Genomic DNA, 27,973 nt, shown 5'->3' on the forward strand with positions numbered 1-27,973 from the left:
CGAACCCCTGGTAAGGTCAGAATACCAAAAATCAGCACGTAAACTGTGGGCCAGGAAGAAAGGTTGCTCCTGTGAGACGTAAGTCTAAAGCAGACAAATCATCCATCCGGGCCTAAAGAGGTCCATGTGCACAAAGTGAGTGTGTTCCTTCTTAAGGAGCAAAAAACGGAATAATATTGAATGCACAGGCAGAGTCAGAAGCAAAACAAATGGGAAGCGTTTCTTAGATAATAAAAATGGCTTGGTCTGAAAAAAAATCACTACTACTTTGAAAAAAATTTTTAGTTCTAACTGGTCACCTGCCACCAAATGTTTCCAATAGGCCAGGATGCCATTTTTGCGGCTAAATTAAATTTTATTTCATTCATGTGACAGTAGTGCCGTTTTGAATACACCGGCGGCATTCAGCATCTAAACCTGTGCAGAGTCCAGTCAAAGCAATCAGAAGATGAAAACCGGAACCCAGATCACTCCCCACCGAGCTTGCTTCATTTCCAAGCAAATAAAAAGTTAATAAACCGAGAAGTTTCCGGCATCCTAGAACAGGTACAGATTATTTTGGGTTAGGAACAACCACAATCTAGTCCTAGGTCTGAGCATGAGAGTAACAAATCAGCTGACGGGTCGCCACCTTCTGTGGGACTCCGGAAAGTGTGTGCTTTGCGAATGACACACTGCAAAATGGACAAAGAACCAGAAAACCACTGCCAAGTCACACTTTTCATCTCAGATGCCCTCCTAGCTTTCGAGGTGGGACTGGCGGCCGAGGGAGGACCCGGGCCGGCCGGCCGCCTGCAGCGCCCGCCCCGCCCCAGCTGGCAGCCCAGCGAGCACAGGTAATTTCACAACCCCATTAGCGCATTCCAGAGCGGAGACTCACGGCCCGGGAAGTTCACCTTGCCTCGAGCCCCTGCGCGCCGGGCCGTGGTGGGGGAAGGGCGCGGCGGTGAGGGGGCGCGACCCGCACCCCACAGACCTGTCTCGGGCTCCTCCAGCTTCGCTGAGTGGTTGCCCATGTTCAGCAGATTCCGATGGCCGCCGGCTGGCGGGCCTCGGACCGAGTGGCTGCCGTGCCGCAGCGCGCGCCCGATCGCGCTGGCGAGGCGGTAGCGTCCGCTGGTCCACTCCAGTCAAAGAAAGAGCCGAGCGCTTTCCAGTTCCCGGCGGCCAGAGAGCCGCTCCTCGCGCCCGCAGGCGAGCCCCGCCCCCTCATCTTCATGTACCACGCCCCCTGGGAAATCCTCGATACCCGCCCCCTTTATCTACATCCCGCCTGACTGGACTCGTCCCGCCCCCTCAGCTCCTGTAGTATGTCAGACCGGGCTCGCCCCCTGGACTCCTCAATGCCTGCCTGTTGTGACCCGCCTCTCTCATCTGCATCTTGCCGCCCTCCCACCTCAACTCCTGCTGTCTGTCAAGAGAGGCCCGCCCCCTCATCTGCATACCGTTCCAAGTGTCCAAAGAGCCTCTCCGAGCCCTTTGTCAGATGACCGACTTCAGGCCTCTCCCCGCCCACGCTGAGAACTACAGCTGGACAAGGTAGGCTGGAAAAACCCCACTGTGGGACGCCAAAGCCAAGTGCCATGGGAAAGATCCGAAGTCTTGCACATGAGAAATCAGATCTCTCTGGACAAGAAAAACCTAGAGTTGACACAAAGCAGATTTTTAATAGATATTTTTAGACGGGGCAAATGAATGAATGTGGAACAAACAACTCTCAGCGAACAGGGGAAGCAAAACCAAGCTGGCAGAGTCCTGCCCACGACCCGATGCTAATAATACTGTGCACGCCAATCAGAAGCAGAAACTGGTGTTGTCAGAAATGGTTTTATGGAAATGACCCTGTCCATCCTTCAGCTTACAATTGAAATAGCCAGACCTAACTAAATCTTACAATGACAATACTTAGGAATAATAAAATCACGAATAGGATGACAGGTCCTTCCCCTGCCTCGCTAAACACTGCTTTGTTGTTTGGTTGGCTTGTTGTTTTGAGACAGGGTTTCTTCTGTATGTACCATGTATGAAATTCCCTATATAAACCGGGCTACCCTCAAACTCAGAGATCTGCTTGCTTCTGCCTCCCCAGTGCTTTGATTAAAGGCCTGCACTACCCATGCTGGGGGAAACACTAATTGTTTAACTTATTATTTTTATTAATTCTCTGAGAATTTCATTCAGTGATTTTGATCATACTCATCCCCAACTCTACCAACTAACTCCTCCCAGATCCACCCTTCTGTATTCCCTCCTACCATTTTTTTTAAATAACCCTTCAAAACCGATTTATACTGCCCATATACTTCTAGGTGTGGTCCATGCACTGTAGCATTTCTTTAAGGGACACGCCCTTAAAGAAAATGACTCTTCTTCCTCTAGAAGCCATCACCTGTCTATAGCTTCTCAGTTGGAGAAGCAGCCCTTCGCCCTCCATGCTAGAATGCTGACTGGCTTGATCTTGTGTAGGCCACAGTCCTATGAGTTCACAGGGGCAGTGGTCTTTAAATACTATCAGTGTATGTGCAGCGTGACCCCCTCTTCTGAACTGCAGACTTTTGTGAGTTCACTGTCTTCTTCACACCACCTCTTGACAAATGCTTTTAAGACGCAACCCAATTTTACCCTAACAAAACCAAATGTCTGGATTCTCCTCCATTGACATGTGTCTCTTGTATTTTCTTTACCTCCGTAATTTAAAACTTCATTCTTCCAGTGACTCAGATCAGTAACTTGAGTTCCACTCACATTAAGGCCTCCATGAGGCTGGACTCACCAGATCCCTACTGCCCCTTGGTCTTGCACTTCCTGCTTCTTTGTCCTGGAATACACTTCCCCCAGACACTCACAGACCCTATGACTCACCTCCTAGACCTGGGCTGGAAAGTTCTCCTATTCAGAGAGGCTGCTCTCATCATCACACTGGGACCAGCAGATACAGTGCCCTGTTTTGTGGCTCTCTGGGTCACTCTTGGTCACTGGGCACAGTAGCACTATTGGGGTAAGTTTCAAACTCCTAGTGAATGCCTGAAACTGCAGATAGAACCAAGTCCTATGTATACTATATTTCTTCCATCACACACACTTCTAATAAAACTTTATTTATAAATTAGGCACAGTTAGAACTGACAATATTTTACAACTGTACCATATGATTTTTTTTCCTATCCTTGAGAAATTTCACCTTTTTATTTAAGGGAAGCACTTCATGATATCCATTTGGCATATTCATATTACCAGGGTCACTACTCTCATGTTTTCAGGCCATTATTAAAAAAAAAAAAAAAAAAAGCAGTACTTAAACATAGCATTGCAGTGCTATGGCAGGGAATCTGATAAGGAAGATGGCTGCTAATTGACCAACCGGAAGGCAGTGTATGCAACACGGACATTCTAAACAAAGGGATGATTCATATCCTGGAGCTGTATGGCATGAGACGTCACTGTGCATGCTACTCAGGACACTGCAAGTTTAAAACTTATCAACCATTAGTTTCTAGAATCTTCTACTTCATATTTTAACAATAGGTAACTGAAACTGCCATAATCCCATCCACAGTGGCAGGCACTGTATGCTAATTATTATTCTTCCACTAAATTACGTTTCTTGAGAGCATAAATAAATGAACGAACATATAGGCTCTGCCACACGTAAATCATCCCTTAAATGTGTATTACTTGTATTGCTGTTTACTGTTTATACAAGATAATATTATTTCTTAGTTGTAGTACCATGAACTTATTTCTTCAACACTATGTTGTCAGACAAGTATCACATTTATTTCTGTAATCTACAAAACCTAGCAGGGCTTTAAGATAAATGGTCTAGAGAAATAAATTATACAAGACAATGCTGGAACAAAAATCCACACAGAATCATGTTCAAACTCCCTGCCCATCATTTATAAAAGAATAGATCCAGAAAAGATGGTCAACCTCCCCCCAAATAATTCTCTAATAAGAGACAAACCTGAGTCTGTAAAGATTTTAATAGTGACATAGCTTCTGTTTACAGAGTAGTCCTAAGCTTATCCAAAGAGTCTGGAAATGGATGAGTCATTTTATTAATTCTGTAAAACGCCAAGCACGCCATTACCAAACCTCCTTATGAACACCAGACAACAGCCCAACCTGGCCTCTTAGGAGTCTCAACTCCCACGTCGAAAACATTTAGTCAGTTCTGTATTTCATGTTCTTGACATGGTCTAGCTTTTACCCCTCTCTTGGCATCACTGCCTTCTGTTCGGTGTAGGCCTCATCACTTTCAAGGGCTTTCACTGGCTTTGCAGCTCAAATTGCTCTTCCTTCCAGCTTTTAAAACTGTCAAGGGCTGAAGAGGTGTGTCAGCGGTTGAGAGCACACACTGCTCTTGCAGAGGATCTGGGCTTGATTCCCAGCACTCACATGGTGCTTCACAACCATCCACGACTGCAGTCCTAGAGAATCCAATGCCCTCTTTTGACCTCTGCAGGCACCAAGGACACACATGGTATACATACATACAGGTGGGCAAAACAGTCTCATATATATGATAAAAATATATAAATCCAATTTTAAAAAAATAAAAATAAACTAATAAATTTTAAAATGCAAGTCTGACTTTATGCTGTCTCTGTTTAGAAGCTTCCAGTCCTCCCTTCTCCAGTAAGGTTAAGGTCCCCAAGTTCGTAGGCAGGGTCACACAGGTCCTTAGAAAGTCTACGATCAATTCCATGCCTACAACTCTAGCATCATCTTTCAAAAGGTGGCGTGGTTTCTACTTTATATCCCAGCAACTACAAGGCTAGTTGTAGTTCTAAACACACAGCCTGTTTGTTGTAAACCTCTGTGCTTGCAGATACCCATTCATCTGCTATAAACCAAATTGTGCCTACCCCAAAGGAACCTACTGAAATTCCAACCTCTAGTGTGATGGTTCAGTGAGACCTTAAGTGCGGGACCCTCCTCTTCCTAGTAGCTTTAAAAGGAGAAAGACATCTCTGTCATGAACACACACACAGTAAGAAGGTAACCTTGTTTAAGAAAAGAATCCTCATCAGAACTGGGACTGTGACCTCAGAGACTCTAAGATTTGAGGGAAATTAATCCCTATCATTTGAGCCACTCCATGAGTGGTGTTTGGCTATGTTACAATTTTATTTATAAATTGGGCACTACTAGGACCTTTTAAATTCTTGCGCAGGCATCTCCTTGACAGGATTCAGTATTTTCTTTCACTGGACTCACAGGCTTTGTAAATGCTTACGTTTCCCCATATCCTTATCCTATGTTAACTATCTTTTCTTGTGAGTCTGGGATTGCTCGCTGAAAAGCAATGATCACCTTGGCATCCCTAATACACAGTAAATCAGTTATGTCCTAGTTTGTTCCTCTGTCACTGTGTTATGACAGTGAACAAAAGCAACCTGAGGGAAAAGGGGTTTATTTGACCCTTGGGAAAAGGTTTATTTGACTGACCCTTCCAGATCACTGTCCATTGATGAGGGGAGTCAACCAAGGCCTGAGGCAAACATCATCGAGAGACACTGCTTACTGTCTTGCTCCCAAGCTCACATCCCACTGCCTTATTCACACAGCCCAGGCCCACCTACCCACAGATGGGACCACCCACCTTAGACTAACCCCCCCACCCCCATATCAACTGGCAATCAAGAAAATGTCCCACAGACAGGTCTACAGGCCAATCTTATGGGAGCAGATCTTTGATTAAGGTTCCCTCTTCTTAGGTATGCCAAACTGTCAACCAAGATTAGCCCCACAGGGTAATAATTTATTTACTCACAATGTGACTAAAGCATTAATCCTCAAACAAAAGCTGCTATTAGTAGTGAATCTCTAAAACAGTGTTTCTCAACCTTCCTAATGCTAAGACCCTTGAAAACAGTTCCTGCTATTGTGGTGACCCCCCAACCGTAAAGTTCTTTTTGTTGTTACTTCAAAAATGTAATTTTGCTACTTTTCTAAATTGTAAATATCTGATAAGCAGGATATCTGATATGTGACCCCTGTGAAAGGGTTGTTCCACTCCTTAAAGGGTCGAAGAATTATTTGAAACTAGGTAGGGTGATCACACCAGTAATCTCAGTAGCTGGGAAACTGTCACAAGAGGACTGTGGTATATGTAAGGCTATCCTGGGCTCATGGTTAAACTCTGTTTTATATTTTTAAAAAAATCTCTGCTGTCCATAAAACTTCTGTTATTAAAATGAAAAGACAAAATCAATCTATAATTGTATTTATTTATGTTTTGAGACAAGGTCTGTCACGCCCCGCTTGTCCAGCAAGGAAGACGCGACAAACCGGATCCTTCTCAACAGCCTTTATTGGAAGCACTCTTTTAGATTTCTGGGAGAGACTGACTCTAATGCCCAGAACGGGCTGCTTATATACCCCCAGCCCTGGGCGTGGCAAAGCGCATGGAGGTGTCCGATTGGTCAATTTGCAATGACTCATTAGCATACTCCTTAGCATACCCCGCCCAGGAGGGGGTGATTGGCCAGGTTCGTGGTACCCTAGTGGTACCTCATTTGCATGCCCCGTTTGGGAGGGGCTGGAGTCAAATTGAACTGCGCATGCGCAGGCCTCTGGTAGTTCCTACCAGAGCCTAGGCAGGCGCCATCTTGGATCGCCGCCTCAGAGCGGCTGGCATGCGCAAATGTGCGCCCTTGGCCCGCAGAGTTGACGCGGCGCAGCGTTGTTTTAGTCAGCCGTGTCAACTCTGCGGTGCCGTTTTATTCAGCTGCATAAGGTTGGCGGCCTACAAAGGTCTCACTGTGTTTACCCTTACTGTCCTGGAACTCACTATACTGTAAACAGTATAGTGTAGACAGGCTGGCCTCAAACTCACAGATATCTACCTGCCTCTGAAGGCATTAAAGGTGTGTACCACCAAGCAAATCTCTAATCACCAGGAATATGCAAATTAAAACTGTGAGGCACCATTACATCTGTGAGGACAGCTATCATTACCAAAAGGACAATGTTTGTGTGATAAACCAAGGATGAGAATACAGAGCAAAGAGAACCTTATGCATCATTGGTGGGATTGTAATTAGTATAGCCACTTTAAACATAGTATGGAGGTTCAAGAGCAAAAAAATCAAATTGCCTCATGACCCACAATCCCATTTCCTGACGTGTAAAATAACTGAAATTGATGTCTTGAAGAGATATCTGCACAACATGTTTGTTGTAACTTTCCTGACAGCAGCCAAGGAATGAATATCCATCAGTGGATAAAGAAAATGTGGGAAAACCTAGTGGAATATTATATAGCCTTTAACAAACTGAAGTCTGTCACTAAAAACAACATGTGTAGAACAGACAACATTATGCTAAGTGAAGCAAGTCAGAGGTGGAGAAATGCTGCATGGTCTTTCTTATGTGTGTAATATGAAAAAGATGATCTCAGAAAAGAAAGAAAAGTGGTTGCCAGAGGCTTCCACAGATTTAAACACCAAAACCGGCTTGTGATGGTAGACCACTGTTGAGAGAGATGTTTAGAAAAATAATCACTATATTTTAATACTGACTACTTCCAAAAGAGAGTATTTTAAATAATTTTGGATTTGTTGTTGTTTGGGGTTTTTTGTTTGTTTATATGTTTTTTATTTTTCTTTTGATGGTGAGGTTACAAGAGTTAAGGCCAGATATGAGGGGATGGGGTGATGTAAGGGACTGGGGTGCATGATGTGAAACTCACAAAGAATTAACAAAAAGCTTTAAAAAATACTTTCTGGGCTTTCCCTTTGAATCTCATTTAAAATTTATTTTATGTATATGAGTGGTTTTGCCTGCACGTATGTAAGTGGACCTTGTGCATGCCTGGTACCTGCAGAATTCAGAAAAGGACATAAGGTCCCCTTCCACTGAAGTTACAGATGCCTGTGAGCTATCAAGTGGGTGCTGGGAACCAAATCTAGATCCTCTGTAAGAACAAGTGCCCTTAACTGCTAAGCCATCTCTCCAGAACATTTTGAATTTCTTTTTGATTTATTTTTAGAAATTGGGGTAAATGCACATATCATCTTAACCATGCTTATTTTAGCTGTGTACAATTTCAGTAAGCAGTATGGTTGAGTTCTGGGATTGAAGGTATGTAGCACATAGTAGGCCTGTGTACACATACTTTTGAAAAGGAAAAGAAGGAAATTATGGTACATTCTATAACATGGAAGAGCCTTGATGCCATTGTGTTGAAACAAACCATTACAGAAGGACAGGTGTGATATAAGTCCACTCCTGTGAGGTACCTAGAAGAAAAAAACCTACAAAATGGTATGTTCTTAATTGCTAAGTCATCTCTAGCCCTATAATGTTCTAGTTTTTAAGGATGCATAGCATAACATATTATATTCATTTGTATATCTATTAATGCACACTTGAATTATCTCTACCTGTTACTTGTTACACCAATATAATCCATTATGACAAATCCTTTAGAATCCTTACCTTCAATTCTTTGGGCATAGGCCCAGGCTTAGTAATACTTAGATCATATTATATTTCTCTTTAGAAAGAAATAATTAAAGATGAGTGGTGATGGAGCATGCTGTTGATTCAGCACTAGGAGGCAGAGGCAGGCAGATCTCTGAGTTCTAGGCCAGCCTAGTCTACAGATTGTGTTCTAGGACAGTCAAGGCTACACTGAGAGACCCTTTTAAACAAACAAACAGAAACAATTAAAAAGACATTATTTGGTTCTGTATTTTTCAAACTATCAAACATGAATTGTTTTATTAAAAAACAATTCCATTGGAGCTGGAGAGATAGCTCAGCGGTTAAAAGCACTGACTGATTTTGCAGAGGTCGATCCTGAGTTCAATTCTCAGTGCCCACATGGTAGCTCACAACCATCTATAATGGGATCCGATGCCCTCTTCTGGTGTGTCTGAAGACACTGACAATGTTCAAATATACAAAATAAATAAATCTAAAAAAAACAAAAACCAATTCCATTAAAAACAAATAAAAACCAATGCCATTACTTTATCAAATAAAAAATAATAGTTGGGTGTAGTAGCACACACCTTTAATTCCAGCACTTGAAAGCCAGAGGCAGACCATTTCTGTGAGTTCAAGGCCAGCCTGATCCACATAGTTCCAGGACAGTCAGGACAGTCGGATGTAGAGAGGCCCTGTCTCAAAAATAAACTATTAAAGTGGCTTTACACAGGGGCTGGAGAGATGGCTTAGAGGTTAAGAGCACTGTCTATTCTTCCAGAGGTCCTGAGTTCAATTCCTAGCAACCATGTGGTGGCTCACAACCTTCTATAATGAGATCTGGTGCCCTCTTCTGGCATGCAGGATACATACAGGCTGTATGTATACATAATAAAATAAATCTTTAAAAAATAAAATAAAGTGGTTTTATATGTATTACCCTCAAGATCCTAGAAGGTAAGATAGTCCACATCTTAGAGGCCGTGGATTCCTTTATCCAAGAAATAATTTTCAGTACTTATTTTGTACATCACATTATTCAAGTCTCCATTCTGGAGAAGGAAAAAAAGTTCAGCTTTTCCCAATGAGCACAGCCACCTTGTTGAATGAGGACCAGGTTCACACAAGAAGAGAGCCAAGAGAAGCCTGAGTACGATCAGAAGGCAGTGAAGCCCAGTGGCTGACTCAGAGAGGGTTTCTTGGGTGAATGCCTGCACACTGGCTCCAAATACTCCAGTGGTGGAAAGGTGGCCAGTGCGGGGAGGTTCTATCTGGATAAAGGCAGATCAGTGGTTGGCCTGAGCTGGTGGTACAAACAGGGCAACAGAAGGAGGGGGATCTGAGGACTGACAGTGTTTTAACACTGGATTTCGATGACAGTTATAACTTGGCCGATTTATTAAAAACCACTGGCTTGCACACCTTAGATGAATTGTATGATATGTAAGTGATCCCGGACCCCACAAAGTCAAGTAAGGTAAGTGCAAAAGCCTTAGGACTGTATTGTTTTCTAGCTGAAAGAAGCTGGGCCCTCACTCTGAATTTAATTAGCATGATTGAAGCCTGGCAGGCTGTGAAGAAGAGAAGAGATGGGGGTGGGGGTGTTGCTCTGACCCTGGAGGTGCCTGGCTCCAGAACTGGACTTTATTCAAAGCAATCAAGAATTATTAAGAAGGAAGGAGAAGCAGGCAGGGCGGGATATGGTGAATGGGATTGTAAAGGCAAAAGGCACATGCTGTTGTGAGCCCCTTCAGAAAGACCTTTTGAAGGAGGTGTCAAGTATGAGCTGGTCCCTTCTCAGTGAACTGCATTCTGTTCCTGTCTGCAGTAGCAGGAGGGCCACAGAGGGATGAGGAGGCACTTGGCATGGACACCCGCATCCTGAACAGCAAGGCCCAGCTCTGGGCTCTTCTTTGTTCAGGAGGGTGAACAAAGGCTCGATTGTGAAGAAGTCACAATCAATGCTCGGACTGGGGAAGGAGATGCGGCTGCAGTGGGATCACATGAATCTAGGCAAGAGGTTGTCAAGGAGTCTTACCTAGGGAGCCGCCTGAAGGCTGCTGAGCAGCTCAGTGGTGGGGGAAGGATGTGGCTCAAGAGGACAACCTGCTAATACAGACAGCCTCCTTTTAACACTTGTCTGACAACCAATCCACCAAAGCAGCCAGAGCACTAAGTATTCAGACACACTAAGCCTTGGCAGGGTGAGTGCTTTGGCTGAAAGTAGGTTCCCCTCAGAGATGCCTGTGCACTGCTGCCTCCAGCATTGAGCTGTCTGGGTCCTAAGAGTCAGGTAGGGGTGTTTGTCCCTAGACAAATGCTCATTGTACTTAAGTTGTATAACTTATCACAAGAACTGATAAAAAATTAATGTGTGTGTTGCAGGGGGAAGGAGAGGGAACAAGAACACACTGAATATATCCTAAAGGTTCAGTATCACTAAAGATGCCTGCCTGCAGTAACTATAAATCTTGGGGGATGTCTATAGACATACAAAACATTAACCGTGTGTGTGTGTGTGTGTGTGTGTGTGTGTGTGTGTGTGTGTGCGCGCGCGCGCGTGTGTAGTTATTGATGTTGCTTCTCAAGACAGAGTTTTTCTGTGTAGCTCTGGGTGCCCTGGAGCTCAGATCTGCCTGCCTCTTGCCTTGGGATTAAAGGCATATGCCACCATGCTTATCTATATTCTTAATCATGCTTGTGGGGGTTGGAGGGGACAGGCCCAACCTGCCTTCCAGCAGTGGTGACTACCATACTCCAGTTATGGTTTGGTCTGCTACTGGGAGTAAAGCTCTCTATGCCTTCCCCATAGCTAAGTGCCCAACCTCTCACGCTGTAAGACCTAGCCCAAGAACAAAAGAAAGAACATCCAGAAGTAAAAAGTAGACAAGAAAAGTACTACCTCTTTGGAACCAAGAAAATGGCTGTTGAGCTGGACTAGGCCCTGCTGACCCTGCTGAAGAACCAGTGAAAGCCAGGGCTGTATACCACTGCTACCCGTTTGAATGTGCTACCCACAGCAAAGGAGATACCCTATTTTTCTGCATTTGACACCTAAAGCAATTGAAAAACCCTATGGGCTCATAAAGGCTTCTGTACAAGTAGCCAGCTGTAGTATAGAAATGAGAAATGAGAAGCACTTTCTAGTTGAAATAGACACAGCTGATCACGTTTCATCCCAAACCCCCAAGCATGATCAGTAACATTAAGTATGGCTCCACAATGGCTCAAAGGAAACAGAAGCCCCTAGAAAAAAAGGAAGATTGTTCAACAAAATATAGACAGGTAATTTTTTTTCTCTCCAGACAAACTTTAAGGCATTCTGTTTAATTTGTGGGAATTTGCACAAGTCTTGAAAATTCAAAGGGCAGCATATATGAAAACATGCTACCGATTTTAATGTTTATTATGACAAGGACATAATAGTCACAAAAACAAAATAGTAGAACTGAAGGTTTTCTAATGCTGTCTCATTGTTTTTAATTATTTAACAGATAAATTCTGTTGTAAGAGCTAGTTACATGGCAACATATTGAGTGACAAATAATAATAATAATTATTATATTTTATTTATTATATTAATTATTATATTAATAATATAATATAATATTATAATAAATATTATTACTATTATTATTATTATTATTATTATTATTATTATTATTATTATTTTAAAACTCCACCAAACCACTTAAGGATATGAGCTTATTAAGCAATATATGGAGAGTGAAGCAGATATAAAATGCCCTAAAAGGGGATGGGTGGGGTCTAAAATCAGTTTGTCTCACCATATTATAACCAGATGAACTGAAGAAGGAAGAACCCATAGGAAAGAAGTTTGGAGAACAAAACCATTAATTTCAAATTTATGCTTAAAGCAGTCCATGTCGGCACTGATAAAGCAAATCTATTTTTATTAGGGTGTAGAGAACAAATATAATATCACTAAAGTGGGCTGGGGAGATGTAAGAGTACTTAGCTCTTCTAGAGACCTGAGTTCACTTCCTAATACTGCATCAGGTAACTTACAAAGACCTGTAACGCCAACTCCAAGGGATCTGGCACATTCTTCTGGATTCCATGGGTTCTCACACATACATGCTATATATACATCTTTTTAAAATGTCACTGAGTTCAAGTCTAGCCTGGTCAACAGAGAAAGTTCAGACAGATAGGGCTACAGAGAAACCCTACCTCAAACAAAACAAAACGAAAGATACAGGTCAGTCAAGAGATTTATATAAAGTAGTAAAATTATGTTCTTTAACCACTGTCAACATATCTGATCTAAGCTGATGGAGCCCTGGCTGGTAAAATTAATAGAAGACGATGATATCACTGCCTAAAACGCATGTGTAGTGAGATATCACTGAATAGTAGTACATCAAGACTAAATCTCCTCAGGACCAAGGCATGAAGTCACTGGGAACTACGGAAGTTTTAAAAAAGTGTTGATGCAGACTACAGCAACAACATCCCTCTTCAGAATGTGGGCAAATTAAAGTCACATGCTGGTGAAATTTTATGATTTGTGACCTCTTATAAGCCATTTATGATATCAAAAACAAAATTTGGAGTTGGGTATGTGGCACATGATCTTAATCCCAGCACTGAAGATTAGAGTTGGAGTTAAGGCCAGCCTAATCAACACACTGAGTTCCAGGCCCTCCAGCTCTGCATAGCTAGACTGACTCTCTCTTTTCTCTCTTCTCTTCTCTTCTCTTCTCTTCTCTTCTCTCTCTCTCTTTCTCTCTCTCTCTCTCTCTCCCTCTCTCTCTCTTTTTCTCCCACCAAAACAAACAAACAAACAAATAATAACAAAAAAACCCATTGTACCAAAAATTGACAATAAAAACTGATTTATCAGCTGGGCGGTGGTGGTGCACGCCTTTAATCCCAGCACTTGAGAGGCAGAGGCAGGCAGATTTCTGAGTTCGAGGCCAGCCTGGTCTACAGAGTGAGTTCCAGGACAGCCAGGGCTATACAGAGAAACCCTGTCTCAAAAAAACCAAAGGAAAAAAAAAAAAAACTCAAAAAAACTGATTTATCATTTACAGACTTATCATTTATTTACAGATTTCAAGATTTCTGGGAAAACATTTGGGACTCCATTTTTTAGTCAACAAAAATGTTACCTGTCAGTCTTAGAATGGAGAGCTGAAATCTAATGTTCAACTTAGAGGAGCATTTGATCGAATCTCTTTCCTGGACCGTGGCAGGACTTCTCTTCCCAGAGACAAGTACCCTCATGTCACAATCATGTCTAATATCATCATACCGTAACTCAATGTATCCTGCTGTTGAATTTTTCTCTTTAATACCAAAAAGCCATACACCCGAAAATTATAGAATATGCCTAAAGATGTTGAGCACCTCCAATTGGCAAGCCTAGTCTAACGACATGCCTCATCTCACTAAAGATCAGTAAATAAGCTCACATGTCAATATTTGATGGCAAATAATGTTTAAAATCTGTCATCCTTTCTCATCTTCTGTCTTCCTCCCTCCATTCTCTTTCTTTCTTGATTTAACAAGTTTATTTCAATTCATTGTCCCCAGATGGGCCCCAATTACACATGGTGAAAGAATAAACTGTTCATTTAGTACCAGTGGCAACTGAGATGAGGGAGCTGCTCTGCTTGAGGGAGGTGCTGTGTGGGCATGGCCAGTGAAACCCGAAGGAAACAGACAGCCACGTGGAACTGCTAAAGACAATCGCGCATGGAAGGAAATATGCTGCTGAAGAGAACTCCAGAACTAATCTAGGCGACTAAAATGTCACTTCAACTAGGATAAGCTGAGATGCCAGGGGAAGTCGTTAAGGGACTCTGCAATGAGGATGTTGAATTTAGTTTAAACCTGTTGAAATGACATGTAGTCCACAAAAACAGGGACTTTCACTATCTAGTCATTGCTACAGTCCTAATGTGCAGAGAAACACTTGGAACATGGTGGGGAGATGCTGACTGCCTGGGTGAACAAATGTGGATGTCAAACAACCTTGAGTCATTTTCAACCAAAGTTGGAGAAAAATCAGTTTCAGGACTCAGAGGAGCAAGTTGAGGAATGAGTGACATGATGAATGGGTTCCATTCATCAGGAGAGGAGTCTGTCTGTCTTGTAACCCTAGGGCTGGGATGAGTAGTGTCTTCTACATGAGAGGGTACAAGACAAAGCATCTCAACCTTAAAGAAATGGAAATGATGATCTTTTAATCCTACCACCCTACAATGCCTTTGCCTAAAATGAAGACCTTTCTAGCAATAACAGAGTCTTATTTTCAGTAGCCTTACCTTTGAATTTCTAATGTTACTCAAACAATCTTCCATACATTTATTCCAAATCTGGTTCTAATTTTCATTCTGGGAACCAAGGAAACATTTCATTTTGAAGGACCTGATTGATAAAGTGCAAATACTATTAATCTTAGGGGAAAGGCAACTCAAGAAGACCGGGCTGCATGGGTATAACTAGTGGCTTTCTTCATAAGTGCTAACATTGAAGCAACCAAGTGAATGATAAACCGTTGTACACCCAGATGATGGGATCATATTATTCAGTCCTAGAAAGAAAAAAGCTACCAAACATGATGCTACTTAGAGAACTCTTTTTTATTATTACTTATTTTTTTTATTGTGGGTGTTTTTGTTTGCATGTATGTCTGTGTATCACGTGTGTATCTGATATCTGTGAAAGTCAGAAGAGGTCATTAGACCTCCTAGAACTGGAATTACAGAGGTTGTGAACTGCCATGTAGGTGCTGGGAATTGAACCTTAGGTTCCTGAAAGAGCAGCCAGTACTCTTAACCACTGAGCCATCTCTCTAGCCTTGACATGGAGACTTTTTTTTTTTCTGTCTTTGAGACAGGGTCTCTACATAGCCCTGGCCTAGAATGATAGGAATAATGTTAGCACTGGGTAAAGATTATCCTTGTATTATTCAAATGCTGATTTCTGTGCCCCTATGTCGGGTTGCAAAACATTGCTCCCCAGTTAGCCCCAATAAAGAGGCTGATCAGCCAATGACTGAGCAGGGAAGAGAATAGGGCTGGACTTCCTCCCAGCCAGGGGAAGAGGTAAAGGAGAAGAGGAAGTGGGGATTGACCAGGAAACACCATGAGAAAACATCAGAAGCCCAGAGAGATTGGTACTAAAATGCAAATACCATTTCATTCTGGGAAGTAGCCAGATTAGCTGAGAGGATTAAAATAGGGTAATACTGCTCAGTAGTTGTGTCCTTAGAGCTTGTTAAATGAATATAATATTCTAGTATCAATTATTTGGGAGCTAGCTGGGTTAAGAGGAAAAGCTACTAACATGAGCTCATAGGCATGCAACGCTGTACCTGGCACCATGGAGAAATCTTAAATGGACAATACTAACTGGAAGGAGACAATCCAGACAGGCTGCCTGCTGTGTGGATCTAGCTGTACAACATTCTAAGAAAGGTAAAACTTTGGAAACAGAAAGTAGACTACTGGTTGCCACCAGGTAGTGGAGTGGAATAAACAGGCAGACCACAGAGGATTCTAGGACAAAGGAACTGCTTTATATAATACTGACAATGACAGACACATTGTTGGACATTTGATTCTCACCCTAAGTTATGAGATTTGGGTGATAAATATGTCAGGACAAGTTTGCTGTAACCAGAGTTCTACTGTGTAGGTGTGTTGATAATGGTGGAGAGGGTGTTCGAGCAGAGGCACATGGGGATTTCATCCTCTCCACATTGTTCTGAACCTCAAAGAGCTCTAAAGTAATAAAAACTTGAAAGAAGAAGGAAAGCAAAGACTGAGGATTCTAGGTGAGATGTTCCAGATCTGTTTTGTTTTGTTTTGTTTTGTTTGTTTTTTGAGACAGGGTTTCTCTGAGTAGCCCTGGCTGTCCTGGAACTCACTCTGTAGATCAGGCTGGCCTCGAACTTAGAAATCCGCCTGCCTCTGCCTCCCAAGTGCTGGGATTAAAGGAGTGTGCCACCACTGCCCGGCTGTTCCAGATTCTAAGATGTGAGGTTTTGAAGTTTAGATCTTGTTTTCTCCTGTAACTGCTTAGCAAGGATTTTTTTTTTTTTTAAATGTAGATGGTTGAGGAGGGGATCACAGTTTATAAAAATATCTACATTTTGGGTTCCGCTCTCTGTTACTGGTGCAGTCATCCCTCAGTATCAGAGGGCTGGATTCTGAGACCCTGAATCAACAAAAGCCTTGACCCTGCCCTCCCTGTATAAAGTGGCACAGACAGGGGAGATGGTACTGGAATACAATGCCCATGATGCATGCATGAAGACCTGAGGTCAGATCCCCAGAGCCCACATAGAAATTCAAGGTTGGTGGCATTTACCTATGATCTCAGCTCTGGGACAGGGGCATGGAATAGATAGATCTCTGAAGCTCACTGACTAGCTGGATCACACATACACACACCACATAAACACACACTTTACAACAACAACCCCCCTCCCACATACACATGCATATTTGAATAAAAGATGGCATACACACTCCCACAGTACAGCCCCCCTGACATATACATGCATGTGTACATGAGCAAAAGATGGCATAGTCTTTGCATGTAGCCCATATAGTCACAAAACTGTAGGTTAGGGAACCACAAAGACAAAAGGATCCATACAGGTTCAGTGCAGATGCCTTGCTTTTTCCAAATATTTTCCCAAAGTTGGTTAGATCTGAAGATCCAGAATCTGTGGATACAGAAGCCAACTGAATACTTCCCTTTGTCATAACTTCTAGTGACAGTGTAATTATAACCACTTTACAGAAGAGGTGGCACTCTCGGCGAAGCTAAGCAATGGCCCAATGGACAGAAAGTTCTTAGCATTATGATGCTGACCCCAACTGAGTAATTGATAATGACTAGAAAAGGAAGTGGGACGATCTCCTCCAAGTAGCCAGAGTAACGTACAAGTGGTCCTTGATGTGCTTGAGTGAATATAAGCACATGTATTAAAATCTGAAAACAGGCCGGGCAGTGGTGGCGTACGCCTTTAATCCCAGCACTTGGGAGGCAGAGACAGGTGGATTTCTGAGTTCGAGGCCAGCCTGGTCTACAGAGTGAGTTCCAGGACAGCCAGGGCTACACAGAGAAACCCTGTATAAAAAAAAAAAAAAAAAAAAAAAAAAAAAAATATGAAAACAGGCGGGGAAGGTGTTCAGTGGGTGAGAGTGCTTGCTAACAAGCATAAGTTCAAATCCCCACCACAAACAGAGAAGCTGGGCATATCCAAGCATACTTATAACTTTGGGCGGTAGAGACAGACAGCTCCTGGGGGCTCACTGGCCAATCAGCCTAGTCTAAACTGCCAGTGTGACTCAGTGAGAGACTCTGATTTAAGGGACATCCAATGTCCCCTTCTGGCTTCTGCAAGCATGTTCATGCACACATGTTAACGTACATGTGCAAGACCATATGTGCATACACACGCACAAATAGCATAGAGCTAGGGAGATAGTGGGCATAATGCTTGCTGTGTAAGCACAAGGACCTAAATTAGAATCTCAGTAACCCATGTACAGCCAAGTGCAGGGATGAATGCCTATAACCCAATGCCATGAGAAGCACAGATGTAAGGACACCTAGAATCTTTTTTGGTTTTTCAAAACAGGGTTTCTCTGTGTAGCGCTGGGTGTTGTCTGCCTTGAACTCAGAGGTCCACTTACCTCTACCTCCTGAATGCTAGAATTAAAGCTGTGTGCCACCACTTTTCCAGCCTTGGTGTGTGTGTGTGTGTGTGTGTGTGTGTGTGTGTGTGTGTGTGTAGTTCCTGGAATCATGCAGGCAACTAGTCTGGTGCATGCAGCAGCAAACAAAATAAAAAAGAGACCCTGTCTCAAGATGGAATACAAACAAGCACTTACATCTGAGATTGTGGATGTCTCTAACATCCACATATGCGCTGTGGCATGTGTATACTCTCGTACACACAATACACATATACAAGCACACACATATACACGAGGATTTTTAAAAATGAAAATAAGACAGATAACAGTGAATGATGTAATCAGGGATGTAAGAAATGGCTTGGGAATTGACCTTGAAAGGAGCTAGGGTGTTTTGCAAAGGCAAGGCAGAGCCAGCTTAGGTAATATGCAACTGTAATTATGGCTACTCAGGATTGAGAGTTTGAAGCTAGCCTGGTCTACTCAGTGACACACCAATATCAGGGGAAAAGAATGAGAAAAATACAGAGGGCAAAAGCTACCCAGTGTCCTCTCAGATCTGATTACATTTTGCTCTTCTCTGGTGAGAATGTGCCCCCCAAATACCCTTTACCCAAGTCAAGCTTTAGTTTGAGAAAATGGAAGTTCAAGGAGACCATCAAATTAGTTGAAGTTTCTAGGCCCAAGGAATCTGTATCCAAAAGTGCCAAAGTGGCCTGTGAATGTGTAAGAACTGTTCTCAAACCACCAAGAACTATGTATGGGACAAGTGCCAGAAATGAAAACCAAGTGAGGATGACACTTTGCTGTCTGTTCCCTCCCCTATAGGGTCTGGCTATGAATCCCAGGAAGGTCTTGAACTGAGTCAAGTTTCAAGTGATCCTCCTGCCTGTTTTCCTTAGTGCTGAGCCTGACAGCTCCCATACCTTTTTCACTGTCTTTCATCTAGAAATGTTATCCCATTTCATTTAGGCACAGTTATCCCAGTAGCGACGGTGGATAATGTGCTCAAAGCCCTACCGCCAGAATGAACTGAGGGGACAGGCAAAGTTAGTTTGTGCCCCCTTGGATGGCACAGGTGAGTATTCTTACAATTTCCACATCACTACACCGGCTGTGTGCAAGTCTGGTCCAGATAATCAACCCCAAACAGGGTTCCTACAGGACCACCCTGCACACTGACCACTCAACATATTGATTTAATTTAGTATAGATCACTTGGCTCAATGTTTCAAAACTATTTCCTACCACATGAAACTGTCTTTACTGATTTATCTTTTGGGGTCGAGCAAGTGAGAATAAAAATCCCATCGGAATAGATTATGAAAAGCTCAGCATGGGTCCACTGAGGAGAGGTGAGCTATCAACTCCACTCACTTCTACTCTGACCATCTGTACTGTAATTTGCTTAGGAAAAGTACTTCCTGTGATCATAAATTAAGTTTTCAAGTGGAAATCAATGGGCAAAGACAATTCAATAGCAAACTTGGTTATCCAAACACGCACTCAGAAGGGGGAGCACAGCACTGAGAATCCACTGTGTGCTGGCAGCCAGGAAAAGCAGTGTCAGAGATCTGACCATGTTTTCCATTGCAGGCCTTGAACATTTCAGGTCACCACCAAGTTCAAGGGCTGGAACTTTATAATATTCCATGAATTCAGTGGAAAGACTTCCAGTTTCCCTTCCACGCAGTGTGACAGTTCTGAACCAGACCCAGAGAAACAGGCCTTTTCATCTGGAACATAAAGCTGGTTCTTCAGTAGAACGCTACAATTCTCCGTCTTCCCCTCTTCCATAATGAGGCCTGGAGAACTGGTACCACACAATGTTCAGAATACAAACCTGCTCAAATGAAGGGGCTACATTCACGATCATTGTCTTAGCGAACTAATAAATCAACACACATTTACAAAAAGAAGCAGATCCTATTCAAGGACTTGAGTCCTGATGTCCTACAAGAGCATTGGAGTGGAACACATCCTGTATCCTAAGTCCTGCAATCACACATAACCTCCTGAATTTTCACAATGGCACTCGGCATATTTATTTGCAATGCCTCATCTACATGCATTCCGATGAATAGATGCTAATTAATTAGTTGACACAACCATCTGTTGTTGGTAACATCTCCATCCCTGAAGCTTATTACTTTATTATTCAGCCAATCTCCCAGGTCTTCCTCTTCAAGCATAGCTCCCAGCTCTTACTGCACTATGGTCCCAGAATACCCTCATGCTTCCTGCACTGTTACTTCAGGACACTTCCTAGCCGTGTGTATTATTACTCCAGTACACCTCTTAGGAGTATTATTTACTTAATACTTTACTGTGTTACTACTTCAGTGCATGCCACCTTATTACTCCAGCACACTACTCGGCCTCACTGCATTACTACTCTGGTTTGCCGATCAGTCTGATAGCACTTATCATTTCAGGGCACATCCATCCCTTCCTATATTACCCCAGAGCACCCCAGCCTTACTGTCTTATTACTCCAATGCTTGCCAGCCTTACAATGGGGTTTGAGAGTAGTTGGTTATCCCCATAATAGTGATGCTTTTGCAAACAGGTTGTTGATGTCTTTCTTCCCCCCAGCAGCCTATGCATTATCTTCTAGCACTATGACATGGCTAGCCCGTAGGAAGGGAGTTTCCAGTTCCTTCCTACCTTGTATTCTCTAAGTCTTCTAACTGAGATAGGTGGTGTCTTCAGCAACAGGGTCTTATCATTCAGGTCTGGTGCAAACCAAAAAGAACGGAAAGCAGGCCGTATTGCTTTGGCAGCCTCTGAAGCCTCTTTACCAAAATCTCAAATGGATAGATAGTAAGTGTCCATACTTCACACACTCGTTGGCATGGTTATCTCCGTCATCCCCTTCTCTCCAATCCTCTCACCCACCCCATCCCCAATATTCCATCTCTATTTTCATTTTACATGTTTATTATCCCTGTCCCTTAAGGCACCTCCCCTAATGACTAGTCTATAGTGAGGCTCCCGTAGGCTCTCCAAGTTAGACACGCGTGGCTAAAAATTTGAAGCTAGGATTTGTGTATGAGAGGAAAGGCGCAGCATTTGTTTTTCTGAACCTGGGTTATGGCAATCAAGAAAACTTTTTCCAGCTTCATCCACTTTACCTCCCAATCTTTTCTGTTTGTTTGTTTGTTTGTTTGTTTTGAGACAGGGTCTTTCTATATAGCCCTGGCTATCTGAGAACTCTCCTGGAACTCATACGTAGACCAGCTGGCCTCAAACTCACTGAGATCTATCTGCCTGCCTCAGCCTCCTGTGTTCTGGGATTAAAGGCATGAGCCACCATTCTTGGCTCTGATTTTATAATTTTAACTTTTTTATACAGCTAAATGAAATTCTCTTGTATATATATGTTCCACACTTTCTTTTCTTATTCGTTGATCAATAGACATCTAAGCTGATTATATTTCCTAATCCTATATTTCTGTGAACAGAGCAACAATGGCCATGAACGTACAAGTATCTTTAAGGTAGGATACATAAGAGTACGGCCCCTTTCCCCACATCCACAGCAGCATTGGTTGTCATTTGTGTTCTTGATGGTGGCCATTCTAACTAGAGTGAGGAGGGATTAAAGCAGCTGTAATCTGCATCCCTCACGGCCCCTTCCTACATGCCCAGAGCTCAAGAAGAGGCACCCAGCTCCCAGATGAAGCACTGACTCAGCACATCTGCGATCTCCTAGGAGAGAAGAGCAACCAGGCTTTTCCTTTATACTTCCATGTCAGTGTCTCCAGCTATGTGAGACGCTTTCTCATCAAAGGAGGCATGAGAGTCAGCATTTTGACAATGCAAACAAATAAGAGATGACGTGATTGGCTGAAATATCTATCTATATGAGATGAGGAACACGCCCAGTTGGACTAGGCATGTGGCTAAGTGACAAGGCCTGTGCCTAGAATGTATGAGACCTTGGGTTTAATCTTAAACACTCGAGAAAAAAAGACAAGAAGAAAGGGAAATTCGTCTCGGTTCTGTTGGCATCTTTCTCTCCCTTCCCCAAGTGAAGGGATGCCTGTGCTGAGTAAGTAAGCATGCAGCAAGGGTTAGGAAACCATGAGAAAGTGCAGGGCAGGGCTTGGGGCTAGAGGATGGGCAGCTGGGAGAAGTATTTGATAGTATATTATTCTCTCAATTTATTATATACATTTTTATTATATTATATTATATTAAAAATATATGCAAATAAACTGAGGATAATATGAGCAGGGTTTATCACTCCCAGAAATGACAAGAGCAAAGCAGGAAAGATCTTGTTATATAGTATTGAAATTAAAGATATAGCTTTACATGTACTATATTAATATATTTTATAATAATTTCATATATCCACAATATATACATGTAACATGTGAAGATAACACTTATAATATATTACATATAATACATGAATATTCTGTGTATATAACACATAAATATTTATAATGTACTGTACATATATCCATACAGCAAAACATGTAACTATCCACATGTAATACCATCATGTAGACCCCAGCTAAATATTTCACATCCCATTTCTTTGTCCTTAAACTAAGAGGGGACTGTACTGGGATACTATAGAGGTCTACAGGTTGTACCACTGCCCACCCAGAAAAAGGAGCCCAATCTGCAGGGCCAGAGAAAAGCTTCCTGAGACAACACAGATGATTTAATATGTTGAACAGATTTTAGATCAGATAAGGTAGATTCTCCCACTCAGCCAGGGGCACCCTGTGTCTCCTATGTAGTGTCCATTTTCTTCTCTTCTTGTTGTAGCAGGTGATTCTTGAATGCTCCCAACTCGCTACACTCTCTGTGTCAGGGGATGAGAAGTCTTTAAACCTAAGCAATTCTTCTGTTTTTAAATTTGTATATATTTGGGTTGCTGGGGAGATGGCTCAGCAGATGAGAGCACTTGCTGTTCTTGCAGAGGACCCAGTACCCACATGATGGCTCACGAGCATCTGTTACTCCAATCCCAGGGGATCCAACACCCTCTTCTGACCCCTAAGGCACAAGGCATATGGGCAGTGTGCAGACACACATGCAGGCAAAACACCTCTACACATAGAAAATAATAAAAATAATTTTTAAAAGTTAGTATGTATTTAAATCTAGACATCAGTCAAGTGTGATTCTGTGGGGAAAAAGAATCTTATAAAGGCTAAGCCCAAACCCCTACAAGGTGTGCTTCACACTAAGGAATGTAAGTGTTTTAGCTGTAATTCCCAAGAGAGAGATTCTGCTCTGGGAGATAGTTCAAAGGGAGAGATCACCACAGTTACAGCCATATCTACGTTCAGGCTCTGTGCTGCATGCTTACGTGTGCCACTTCATCCAACTCTCACAGTTATAGTAGAGAATGAGAGATCTCCGCTACACAGCTAAGGAAATCATATAGGGCAAAAACCAATGGCATCACAAACAGAAAGGGATAGAGAAAATTTATGAAAATGCTGGTCGTTAAAAAGTCAGTAAAATTGGCAAACCTCTATTAAAACTAACAAAAAAGTCAGGATGATGGCTCACTTCTTTAACACCAGCATTTGGAAGACTGAGGCAAGTGGATTGCTGTGAATTTGAGGGAAGTCTGGGCTACACAGTGAGTTATGGGCTAATGTAAGCTAGAGTAAAACCCTGTCTAAAAACAATGACAAAAAGATTAACAACAGAGAGGAGGGGGAGGGGAGGGGGAGGGGAGGGGAGGAGGGGGGGGAGGGGGAGGGGAGGGGAAGGGGGAGAGAATACAAATGGCCAATGTCAAGAGTTAAATGGAAAGACATTGCCAAGACCCTGTGGTCTCAAAGCATGAATTCAAGGACAGTATGAATAACTGCCCTCCACACACAGGAAACAGAACAAAGGAGAAACAGCTGGCTGCTTGGTGAGCTCACCTCCTTCAGCGTGGCGTGGATAATCTGAACAGTCCTACAAGCATTAGGGAAGTTTGCCTTTGTAGTTCTAAAATCAAAGCCTCCTTCTGACTGGGGCTGTTGCTCAGTTGGTAGACTGCTTGCCTTAGATGCACAAAGCGCTTGTTCAATCCCTAGAGCCACACAAGCTCGGCTGCTGCCCTGTGCCTGTAATCTCATGTGTGGGAGGTAGAGGCAGGAAGATCAGAAGTTCAGAGCCATCCTCAGCTACATGCTGAGTTTGAGGACAGCTTGTGTCAAAAGACCCTGTCTCAAAACAAATAAAAAAATTTTCCTTCTTAATTAAAAAAACAAAATAAAAAAATAACTCCAACTGCAGAAAGTTTTACCAGAAAATTCATCAGAGAGTTAATGAAGAATCAATACCAACTCTAAACAATTTCTTCAGAAATAGATGAGTTTATCTTCTGAAGTAGTAGACTCTGCCTCCAAAACCACATAGAAAATGAAAATACAAACCCATGGGAATCATAGTGAAAAGGACCCTTGCTGTTGTTGTTGTTATTAAGTCAGTATCTCACTATGTATACCAGGATTAGAGGGGGAAATACTCAACTGGATAAGGCTGCCTAAAACCTCCTACCCCAAAGCTAACATTAACCTAAAGATGAAATGTGTTCAGCCTGGGATAAGGGACAAGGAGCCCATCCAGTCCAGCCAGGGCAAGAAAGCAAGGTAAGAGTATAAAAGGCAAATCAATCAGAACAGGACAGATTAAAAATGCTGATGATCCCTTACATAAAAATTACAAGGGGCCCAAGGCAGACCAAAAGCTCAGAGAACTAATGAGCTTACCAAAGTTAAAGATACAGACGTGAAAACAACTGCATTTCACTGCACTAGCAGTGCCGCACTAATACCAAAATACAGTACCAATGTCGGGTCTACAAAAGTAAATAGAAATATTTATAATATTTAGATATAAATATTATATTCCTTATTTTCTCTCCCTCCCTCATGTGTAAATCTAACTAAGTATACACTTAAAACATTTATTACATTTATTTATGTGTATGTGTGTGTGCCATAGCACACCTATGGAGACCCAAGGCAATTTGTGTCAGTTATTTTGTTCTTCCACGTGGGTTCCAGGAATTGAACTCATGTCACCAGGCTTGGCAACATATACCTTTACCCACTGAGCCATTTTGCCAGCCTAAGTAAAGGATTTGTACACTGAAAAGTATAAAATGTTAATGAAAGAAATCAAAGATGTAAAAAGATGTCAAGTCTTCATAAGCTGATACATAGGCCAAGGCAATTCCTATCAAGTCTCAGATGATTTTTTTTTTTGCGGGGGGGGGAGTTGAGACAGGGTTTCTCTGTGTAGCCCTGGCTTTCCTGGAACTCACTCTGTAGACCAGGCTGGCCTCGAACTCAGAAACCCTCCTGCCTCTGCCTCCCAAGTGCTGGGATTAAAGGCGTGCGCCACCACCACCCAGCGATTTTTTTTTTTTTTTTTTGTAGGCACAAATAAAAACTATTCTAAAACAACTTTGGGAAGAAAATAAGGAAGGAGAATGAGTCTGCCTGATCGTCAGAGGTATGACGGAGCTGACATGATCAAAACTGTGAGAGGTAAAGGCAGAAGGACAGAAGAAAAAAAACAAAATGGGAAACTCAGAATAAACCTATACAAACGCACTCAACTGATCACTGAGGAAAAGCAACGCTGTTTCAGCAAATATCGCCATAGTGATTGAAGAGTCAAGAGTTAGAAAGTGACCCTTGACCCCCATCTCACAACCTACACAAAATTAGCTTAAAATAGATCACATACATAACCCAAAGGTAAACATATGACATGTTTAGGAAAATGTACAAGAGAAAGTCTTAATGGTCTAGGGAAAGGAAAAGTATTTTTTTTAGGTTTATTATTTATTTATATGAGTACACTATAGCTGTTATCAGATATACCAGAAGAAGGCATCAGATCCCATAACAGATGGTTGTGAGATGGTTGTTGGGAATTGAACTCAGGTCCTCTGGAAGAGCAGTCAGTGCTCTTAACCACTGAGCCATCTCTCCAGCCCAGGAAACATATTTTTAAAACACCAAATCATAATCTATAGAAGTAAAAAATTAATAACAGATCTTATCAAAATGATAAACATTTGCCCTGCGTGCTATACCTTGTGGTTCTGGCTTGTGATCCCAGCTACTTGGGAAGCTGAGGCAGGATCCCGAGATCAATACCTGTTTGAGCTATACAATGAGTTCAAGGACAACCTGGGCAACTTAGTGAGACCCTGTTTCAAAATAAAAGGTGGAAAGAGGGGCAGGGATATTGCTAAGTGGATGAAGTGCTTGACTATCTCCCCAGAGCCCAGAATAAGTCCACAGAATTATAAAAAGAAAAAGACTATCACGAAAACAAGGCAGAGCCTCAGCAATCATATTTGCAAGCCACAAATTCAGAAAGAACTCCTACCTAGAATATCCAAAGGACTCAAAAGAACCCAGTGTGGATTGGGGAGGGAATCACATTATCCAGTCAGAAAGTGAAGAAGCCATGAGCAAATGCTGCACTGAAGAAGAAAGACAGGTGATGGAACATGAAAAGATAAGACATTATTGGGGCTGGAGAAATGGCTCAGCGATTAAGAGCACTAGAATTCTCTTCCAGAGGTCCTGAGTTCAATTCCCAGCAACCACATATACCATCTATAATGTAATCTGATGCCTTCTTCTGGTGCAACAGTGTACTCACATACATAAAATAAATAAATAATTCTTAAAAAATAAAGATAAGACATCATTAGCTGACTACAGATTGCTAACATCAATGGAATGCCCATCCTAAGGGCTAAGATAAAAACTAGTGAGGATTGGGGTGGCCAGATGGCTCAGTGGTTAAGAGCACTTGATGCTCTTGCACAGGACTGGGGATCAGCTCCCAGAATCCACATGGTGGCTTACTACCTATAACTCCAGTTCCAGGAAACCCAGTTATCTTTTTCTGACATCCCTGGGTATGTGGTACACATACATACACTCATACATATGCATATATTAAAAACACAATGAATACATTTTTTGCTTTAAGGCCACATAGTTAGGACACTGACTGCAGACAAGGATGTGCAAAGACTAGGCCCTCTACACAGTGCTGGGATGCAGAAGAGCAAAGCAACTGGGGTTGGGGGGTGCACACTGTCTGCGATTCCTTAACTACACACAACAGGACCTAGAAATCAGAAATTGCACTCCTGGAGATTTTTTTCCACAGAAATTCTTCTTCAAAATGTTCGCCCAGGGGCTGGGAATCGAATTCAGTGACAGACAGAACACTTGCTGAGCATGTACAGGGCTCTGTATTAGGTCTCCAGCACCAATGAGCCTTTCCCCCACCCCACAAGAACCTATACACAAGCTTAATTCATCACAGCAAAAGCCTAGAAACAGCCCAGTGGACGATCAAAGAAACTGTGGTGCATTCACACTACAAAAAAACTATGAAGTAACCAATGAACAATGTTTAACACACTGAACAGCCTGGGTGCGTGTCCAGAGGATTATGCAAAGTGGAAAAGGCCAGTTCCAAACGCTTACATGCTGTGTGACTCCATTCAGAAAACATCTTTGATACAACATAATTACAGAAACAGAACAAAATGGTGATAGATGGCGGAGCGGAAGGTGTGGCTGGAAAGGGTCACATGAGGAATCCTTGTGTTGGTGGAAATGTTATGTGACCTCATTACATCAGGGTCAAGGCCTTGGTTATCATTTTGCAAAATCTTAACATCAGGGGAAAATGGTAAAGGACATGGGGAATCTACACAAATGACCGTTTCTAACTGCCTGTGGATCTATAATCGCAGAAGAGAAAGCACAAAAACACATTTAACTAGGTAACACGTGGAATAAATTTTTCTTAAATTTAAAAACATATGAAATACATTTCAA

The 27,973-nt window shown here is 42.4% G+C and overlaps 1 protein-coding gene across 9 annotated transcripts in view; it reads right to left on the reverse strand.

The window, feature by feature from the left end:
- Specc1 (sperm antigen with calponin homology and coiled-coil domains 1) overlaps positions 1-27,973 on the reverse strand; it is a 261,968-nt gene that overhangs the window by 139,897 nt on the left and 94,098 nt on the right. Inside the window, exon 1 of one of the 9 annotated variants that reach the window (XM_034506722.1) lies at positions 977-1,372. The exons of 6 other annotated variants lie outside the window; for them this stretch is intronic. In XM_034506722.1, coding sequence (XP_034362613.1) covers positions 977-1,016 — 40 coding nt within the window. In that variant the 5' untranslated portion in view covers positions 1,017-1,372. Of the gene's footprint in view, positions 1-976; positions 1,373-27,973 lie in introns of those variants that run through there. 2 more of the 9 variants (XM_034506721.2, XM_034506725.2) reach the window with 2 other exon arrangements.

The sequence above is a fragment of the Arvicanthis niloticus genome, chromosome 6 (assembly GCF_011762505.2).
Source record: "Arvicanthis niloticus isolate mArvNil1 chromosome 6, mArvNil1.pat.X, whole genome shotgun sequence".
Classification (NCBI taxonomy): domain Eukaryota; kingdom Metazoa; phylum Chordata; class Mammalia; order Rodentia; family Muridae; genus Arvicanthis; species Arvicanthis niloticus.